General features: G+C 34.7%; 1 protein-coding gene across 1 annotated transcript in view; it reads right to left on the minus strand.

Moving 5' to 3' along the window:
* LOC106460612 (protein RRP5 homolog) overlaps nt 1-8,861 on the minus strand; it is an 84,074-nt gene that overhangs the window by 46,986 nt on the left and 28,227 nt on the right. Inside the window, 2 exon segments of the mRNA XM_013920333.2 lie at nt 5,148-5,282; nt 7,188-7,373. Coding sequence (XP_013775787.1) covers nt 5,148-5,282; nt 7,188-7,373 — 321 coding nt within the window.

The following is an 8,861-nucleotide window of genomic DNA, read 5'->3' on the forward strand; positions in this document are numbered from 1 at the left end:
AAAGTCATTTGAGTCAAAGAATATCAAGAGTTTTGAGTAGACCTGATAATACTGAGGATTCAAAAAAACGTCCGATATTTGGAATACCTAAAAATAGTGGATAAGAATGCCGTATATATATATATATATATATATATAAAGCAATTGTAAGTGAAGCAAGACCCCTCTCAAATACCCAAGTCATAAAACAGGATATGGTAGATACTTTAGGATAAAGAGGGTTGAAATTCCTTTTATAATACCACTGACAATAAGTATTTCATTTCCATTGATGAATGGCAGTGGAGAGATTTAGTTAAATACAGAGAAACTATAGAAGTTAAACCCTGATGTTGGGTAAAGGACTGCATAACTTTCCAGCATGAAATTGAGTTTTCGAACACCTGGGTGGAAGATGTCTGATTGAGGTTGTCTCAGAGACTGCCAATGTGGAAGAGGTAGAGGAAGACATACCTACAGATACCAAACATTTGAACTGGTTAATATAATGAAACCAAGATAACTCAGTAGGGAGTGGAGCAAACCATAATCAGAAACCAGGACCATAGCCAAATCGGGAGAAAAGGCATAAAGATGTATACCTGTCCAGTCCTGACTGAACATATCTATTGTCATTGCTTGAGGATGAGGTATTGGAGACCAAAACTGAGAGCAAATCCACTGGAAAACATTAAGATGTATCATCCATTCTGTTGGAAGAATCTGGTTAGATCAAGACAAATAATCTGCAATTAAATTCATCACTCCTGAAACATAACATGTTAAAAGACTGATACAATAGAAATTAGCCCAGTAGAGAAGATCCAAGGTACAAAAACAAGGTCTCGAGAATATGTGCCTCTTTGAATAAAAATCTGAGATACCACAGTGGAATTGTCAGAATGTAACATGACAATTTATTTTCCTTCAAGAGAGACAGACCTTGTCCCATTGCCTGGTGTATTGAAAGGAGTTTGAAAACGTTGATATGGAGGGTAGACTCGACTTCTGTCCAAATACCCTGGAACTCCTGACCTTGAAGATAAGTTCCCCATCCCTGAAGAAATGCATCTTGGAATAGATTGATCTCAGAATGATGTGGTGGAATGGGTACCAATCACAATCGACGATGTTGCTCCTGAGTAATGAGACAGGATGATCCAAAGGATCCGAAAGCATGATTCGTTGATTGTGCAGTGATCAATGAATGGACCTCATATGAGCTCGTCCCAAAGGAATGAAGCTCCAGGGATGCCCCCCATCCCCAATAGAGAGAGAACCATCCATGTAATAGGAGAAGGAGACACAAGTAAAAGCCTGACGGCTCTTTCCATGGCTTGAAGCTTGATAGTGGTTGGTTGAGCAGGACTTAAGAGTATTAAAAAACACCCCCAGATGGACAAGATATTGTGTTGGTGACAGAATAGATTTCTCCAGTTTAATAAGGAAGCCCACTTTTGTGGTTTCTGAAAGGAGGATCTGAAAGTGTTGTTCTGCTACTTGACAGGATGGTGCCAGACGAATCCATTCATCCATATAATGATGTGTGTGCAGGTCCAAGGAATGTAGATGACGAGAAAAGGCTCAAACAGCTCTGCAGAAGACATAAGGTGCTGATGCAAGACCAAAAGATAGAGCCCTAAACTGCAGAACCTGACCCTTGTGCATAAATCTGAGAAACCTCCAGGAACATTCTGCTATGGGAATGTGGAGATAAGCATCAGTAACATCAAACTTGGTCATCCATAGCCCTGGAGCAAAGTGCCATCATATGTTGAGGAAGGATTCCATAGTAAATTGAGGAGGATCTGAAATTAGTTGAGTTGAGACAGATTAATGATTTGATGCCAATTTCCTGTCTTCTTGAGTACCACAATTAAATGGAAATAAAATCCTGGAAGAACTGGATCAACCCTCTACTACCACCCTTTTGACTAACAGCTCTCTTATCGCCTGGGAATAAAGCTCCACTCGTTGTGAATATGTTGGAGGTGAAAAGACAACAGGTTGTGCAGATAAAGGTGGAGGTGATGTAAATTGAGTGACCAACCCTAAATTCAGAGCATGGATCCCTGATGAAAGAACTCCATACGTCCATAAAATGATGTAAACATGGTCCCACTGCTGTCCTGCCCACGGGATAGATACCGACGCTGTTGGCAACAGTTTATCCCAGATGAAAATCCTCGAGAATGCAGATAGACTAGTATGGGAACCAAAGGGAGGGGGCAGGAAAACTAAGAGCCAACACTTTCGAATTAGCTCCAGAAAGGCGAAAAGTCAACAACAATAAAGAAGAATGTAATCAAACTGAATCAAATCTTGATTCTAAAGTCTCCAGAACTCCCGCAAACAACATGGGACAAAGAAAAAAAGGAGCTTCCCGTAACTCCCTGAGGGCAGAAGATTGTAAAAAAACAATCTTTACCCAATAAATCCCAACAGCAAACAAGCCAGAAAACCAGAGAAAGAACTGAAGAAGATGATCAGTCTAAGCAAGACATCAGCACAAACCTCCAACTCGACCTTAAATTGCCAAGGATAACATTAATAGGCTTCCAACAAAAGTTGGATCAAAGAAAATACTGAGAAAACTGATCTGTTTAAAGTTGTTACAGGTTCCAAACAATACCTTCATAGGTCCAAAATGGAGGGTCCATTCCTCGAGAATCAAAATATACTTCCTTCTGGTGGTGATAAGCCAAAGCATGCTGTTCCGATAAATGAGGGAGACAAGGCATACATACCCTGTCGCATAACTGTGCAGCAAATCTCCCAGCGTGAAGAGCAATATCAGGAGGAGGGGGAAAAACCAAGTAGTTATTTGCCTTCCTTGCTGTCAACAAGGAAGGGGTAGAGTCAAATACAATAGGAGAGACACCCAAAACATTATAAACCCGAGTAACCAACTGAAGAAAAGGGGCTGGAGATGGTTGATCAAAATGATCATCTGTTGAGGCCAACCTAGTAAAAGAAGGAGCTGGAAAAAAACGAGTCTAAATTATTCCCAGCTGGTCAGAATCATGTGTAAAAGCCACCTCAAAACTCCGCAGAGAGACACTCCTGTTCCGCTTATATGTGCCCATCATGCAACAGATCATATCATAGGCAGCATTGACTGAGAGTGATCCCTTCCCTGGTCATTGACAAATACCAGATAACACATGTTGAAGAGGAGAGGTCCGATTGGCCTCCATAATAAAAACATTAACTTGAGAATTCACACCCATCAGTAGGTTTTTTTTCTTTTTTATTATCATTAAAGTAATTTATAAATTTACAAAGATATAACCATAGTAATGCAAACCACGTTCAAAGTCGCAATGTAAATTGTGAATAAACACAACATTCCTGTTTACAGAAACCCATGCCAAATGCTTTGTTGAGAAAAAGTGATTACATTATCTGAATGAGACACTTATACACAGTAACTAGATAGAGGGTGCATAGCTGTTGGTGGAAAAATTTGCAAATTAGAATTTGCCAAGGGCATTTGAGTTGAAATCGAGAAATAGCTATAGTGTCAGTGAAGGTAAGTATGTTTTGAAATTATCATTTCACTTCAAGTTATATTTTCTTATTTCTTTAGCAAGCATAATTTCTAAACAAACAAATTAACATTCAATCAGTTATTAAAATGGTACTCCTATATTATAAATAGTTTACTTCATCACAAATAGAGTATAAAAAATTACTGTTCTCAATTATGTTCCTGTTTATTTCATGCTACTCTGACTCTCACAATAAGTAATTTTTTTTACATTTGAGATTACCACGTAAGTTGGTGAGGGGTACCTTGATTTAAATATATCATAACATTATAATTATTACTGACACTTTCAACTAAATAAACAAAAGTGTGCATTGATCAAGTTGTTTAATTTAGGTGTGCTATAAGATGAAAGGTCAGTTTAATTCACGACAAAAATTACTGCTTCTTTAAAGAATTCCCAACATAATCATTAAAACGTCAAAAAATATAACACTAACCTACAAACTGAGAGCATCACAAAATTTTTCATTTTGCTATCCCCTACTCAGCAGACATGAATGTTTAGTTGTCAACTGCTGATCCTACTCAGCAGACATGAATGTTTAGTTGTCAGCGGCTGACCCTACTCATCAGACATGAACGTTTACTTGTCAGCGGCTGACCCTACTCAGCAGACATGAACGTTTAGTTGTCAGCGGCTGACCCTACTCAGCAGACATGAACGTTTAGTTGTCAGCGGCTGACCCTACTCAGCAGACATGAACGTTTAGTTGTCAATTGTTGATCCTACTCAGCAGACGTGAATGCTTAGTTGTCAATTGTTGATCCTACTCAGCAGACGTGAATGCTTAGTTGTCAATTGTTGATCCTACTCAGCAGACGTGAATGCTTAGTTGTCAGCGGCTGACCCTACTCAGCAGACGTGAATGCTTAGTTGTCAGCGGCTGACCCTACTCAGCAGACGTGAATGCTTAGTTGTCAGCGGCTGACCCTACTCAGCAGACGTGAATGCTTAGTTGTCAGCGGCTGACCCTACTCAGCAGACGTGAATGCTTAGTTGTCAGCTGATGATCCTACTTGTTCTATCATGAAAGGAAATATCCACAAAGACAGATAGTACGTTGAACACACTCCTAATAAATACGTTTCTAAATTTCACCTTCTGCACATATAAAACTCTATAATCTACTAACGAACAACTAAAAGACAAAAACAGGGAAACCTTAAATCTGCACACTATTTGGAAGAAGCCTAGTGTGGGTCAAATATTTTAGCTTAGATGTCTCTCATTTCATTTTTTTATGACAAATAGCTTTAGTCCTTTAAAAAATTAAAAAAGATTAATAGCAGTGATGTCGGTAAAATTTATGTCCACAAAAAATGTAATTAATTTCACGAAAAAAGAGATTGTAAATCCTCTAAATTTTTATCCTTACATTTAAAATTATCTCCAAAGTAACCCTAACATTAATAACAAAAGTGAAAATCTGTAGAACATTGTGAAAATTATCATCCTGTCATCATATGCAGGGTCTATCACTAAATGTATCCAAACAATAACATACAACTAATAATAACCTATGGCTAAAAATTTACTCTAGCTTTAATACAAGAAATATCCATTAAAAATGTTTTTATGAAGAAAATAAGAACAACTTCTGTGGTGAAGCATTACCCTGAGAGACAATGTGAGTCTCTGTTCATCAAATGAATAAGACAGAACACGACACCTCACAACCTGGCCAACGTAAAAGACTTTATCAGCAAACTCAATCCATGTTTCACTCAGTTCTCTTGCAGGAACCCAACCCTGTAATAAAACAAATATTTACACAATCTAGCAGTCTAAGAGGGTTTTTAAAGTAGGAATAAAACATAGAATCTGTCAAGAAGAAGGACCTATGTAATGTATAAAACATAATTAAAGGTTCAAATGATAACCTACAATATCCACTGTTCTCTAAAGAAAACATGAAACTTCCTCCTATGTAGCAATGAATAAAAACTAAAAGGGGTCAAAATCTAGGTGGCTGCCAAGACAACCAAGCTCTCAATTTCAGAGGTCGACTGTTTTTTTTACAAAAACCCAGATGTGGTGCAGGTTGTATACTACATCATCTTGAGAATTAAATGTACCTCATACATTGACAATTGTTGTTTGTTTTTTATGTACCTCACATTTTTTTTATATATGTGCAAAATAAAAATTAATAAATAAATTCTTGTTTTTTAAGTCCTTTGTTCTTTATACATGGGCACAGCTATGATTGCAATAATATTCTGAAAACAATATGTTCATAGTTTTAAACTGTTTGAAAATATTTAATGTATGAGTTGTTCTTACATCATTGGTAAGTCAGGTAAAATTCAAAACATAGGAAAACAAACAATTATTGTCAGTTATGTATTATTATATGAAAATACCATTTTTATTGTCATTAAAATGTCATTATCCAATTATACAACTCAAATGTGGCTTCACCTGTTACATAATTAATTTAACAACAATAATCATTATGTTAAATGTTGTTTCTACTACTTATAAACATCTACACATGTTCTTTTAACACAGGTATTGTCCTACTGATTGCATTAACCTTGACTTTAACCTCCAAAGATTATATAGTTCAATCTAATTAAAGTATTTTCACTGTAACCTCTGAAGATTTACTTCTAACTAATTACATTAACTTTTACTGTAACCTCTACAGTTATATATTTCTACCTAATTACTGTAACCTTTACAGTAACCTCCACAGGTTATATATTTCTACCTAATTACTTTAACCTTTACAGTAACCTCCACAGGTTATATATTTCTACCTAATTACTTTAACCTTCACTGTAAACTCCAAAAGTTATATACTGTATTGGCCTGATTATAAGGCAATGTTTTTTGCTTACTAATTAGGCTGTAAAATTCATAGTCACTTTATAATCGCAGCCAACCACAGCCCCTTTCCCCTTAATCTAGCCTGTCGCATTCCTGAATGCATCTGTCTATGCATGCGCACCAGATGTTCTCTCAAGGTCATTGCTAATTCTTGCAACTAATCCACCTGCAGGTTGTTCAGTTATAGTACTGATTTTGCAGACGTAAAAGGACGTTATGACACTCAATTTATTTTTCTTTCCCATGGTTTCTGAAAATGGGGGTTGCCTTATAATTCGAGATCGCCCTATAATCAGGCCAATACAGCATATCCATCAACTTTACTGTAACATCCAAAAGTTTATATATTTCTAACTTATTGCATCAATCTTTATTGTAATCTCCAAAGGTTATTTATCTCTACCTTATTACATCAACCTTTACTGTAATATCCAAAAGTTGAAATATTTCTCACTAATATCTTTTTCAATGTGTATATATTGAAATATATAGTTATATGCCAAAATTTTGTATCTGATACACTTGCTATGATTTCACTAACAAGTAACTCTATATTCCTATATTGATTTTTAAGTAAAGAAAATGTGAATATCATCATTTATGTATCACATAAATCTTAAAACTTATCTACTTTACTGTGTTTGTAAGTTTCACAAGTAATAACTGATCTTTTAAAAACAACATTTTGGTGGAACGTCCTAAAAATTTTAAACATCCTCTGAAAATTGAATGCTGATTTTAACTATTCTTTTTTTAACAGTTTCCTATCTTTATAACCAAAACATTTCATCACTTTTAATTTCTTTATTATCACTAACTAACCTTGATATCATTGTAGAAACTAACAAGAAGCCCCTTTTCAGTTGCCAAAACCACAGTCCCCTCAACAATCAAGTCTGGGTACGCATCCTCATATTTAGAAAGTATGGGAAGTTTGGTTGATATCAGGGCCTTCTTACAAGTGAGCCACAGCCTTGGTGAATATCCAGTTGTATCAGCACATAGTACCTAATAGACAGAAATAACCTTAATAGTAACAACAGTGAAAGTTTTTGCACAAATTTATGTATATATTGTACTTTATGAAAATGACACCTTATTACCATTAAACTGAATTTCAGTGTATCTGTCAAAAAAAGTTTGAGTAACTTTTCCAAATCAATGGTAAAAATATTCTAGTTAATTTAAAGCTTCATGCCAAGAAAATGTCTATTTGTTTAAGAAATGTATCTGTTCTATGATGAAACACCAGGGTTATTATGTGTGTAAGTAACATATTTTTAATGTTGTTATTTATTTGTTAGCTAGAGAGAGCTGCAGGTTTTTGACAGTGTAATGGGGCATTAATTTTACATTAGTCCTAGAAACCTCTAGGACAAATTTAGATTCCAAAAAAAATCGTTCATGAAGCTTCTAATGAGAATTTAGTTGAAAGTTAGTTGAGATAAAAAGAGTTACTGTGCTACTTTATACAAGTGGATTCATTGTATGTTAGTCCTAGTACTGTTGTTAAAAAAAAAGAGATATCATTTGTAAACAGAAAACAAATAAATTACAACAGTTTAAAAGAGGTTTCAGCCTAAAGTAGCCTTTAACACTTTCAATACGAGCTCAGCCAATTTGACCAACCACGTAACCTTTTTGTACTTGTTTAAAGTCTTTATAGATTTAATACTTATAACTCTCAATATAGTGGGTATATCTTCATGAAATTTGGCAGTCTTTCAGGTACTATTACAAGTCTTTCATAAACAAAAACTCGTATTTCTTAGTGAATTATTTTTTAAAAAAATAACAAAGATTTGTCCCTGAATATATTGAGTATTTGTTTTGATTAGTCCATATGCAAAGTAATTAGTTTTCCTCATCTCAAAATATCAAATTTCCTTTGCGTAATCCCTAAAATCTCCTAAATGCATTTCACACGTTTTTTTTCTGTAAAACTTTATAGTTTGTCTGTTATTTTCTCTACCCTGTCTCAAAATGGGATTGGTCAATTCAACCAACCTCGTAAATCACACAAAAAAAATAATCGAAATTATCCTAAATTAACCTTTTTATCTTTCTAGAATGACTTCAAATTGTAACATGAAACTACATTCGTTTATACTAAGTACCTCTAAGTTCGTAACATTATACATCAATTTATAATTAAATTTTATTATTTTATTGCCCTTTAAACCATGTCTAACTACTATCCGGACCATTATAAGTTGTAAATTACTTGAGGAACATGCAGTTCACATTTCACTATTGAATTACATAACCCACAAGCTACTCACGTGCATGCCTCATGAACCATTTTAATTATATTATTATTATTACTTATTTTACCTAATCTAGTCTTAAATAACTTAAAAAGATCCAGTTTTTTTTTAGGTACTTTTACAATAATAAATAAATAAGAAATAAAGAAAACAAGAAATAAAGTACTTACCAAATCTTCTATTTTCTTGCTGTTAGGTTTCAAAGAGAGTTAACCCTAATTTTTTATAC

This window comes from Limulus polyphemus, unplaced genomic scaffold (assembly GCF_000517525.1).
Source record: "Limulus polyphemus unplaced genomic scaffold, Limulus_polyphemus-2.1.2 Scaffold804, whole genome shotgun sequence".
Classification (NCBI taxonomy): Eukaryota; Metazoa; Arthropoda; class Merostomata; order Xiphosura; family Limulidae; genus Limulus; species Limulus polyphemus.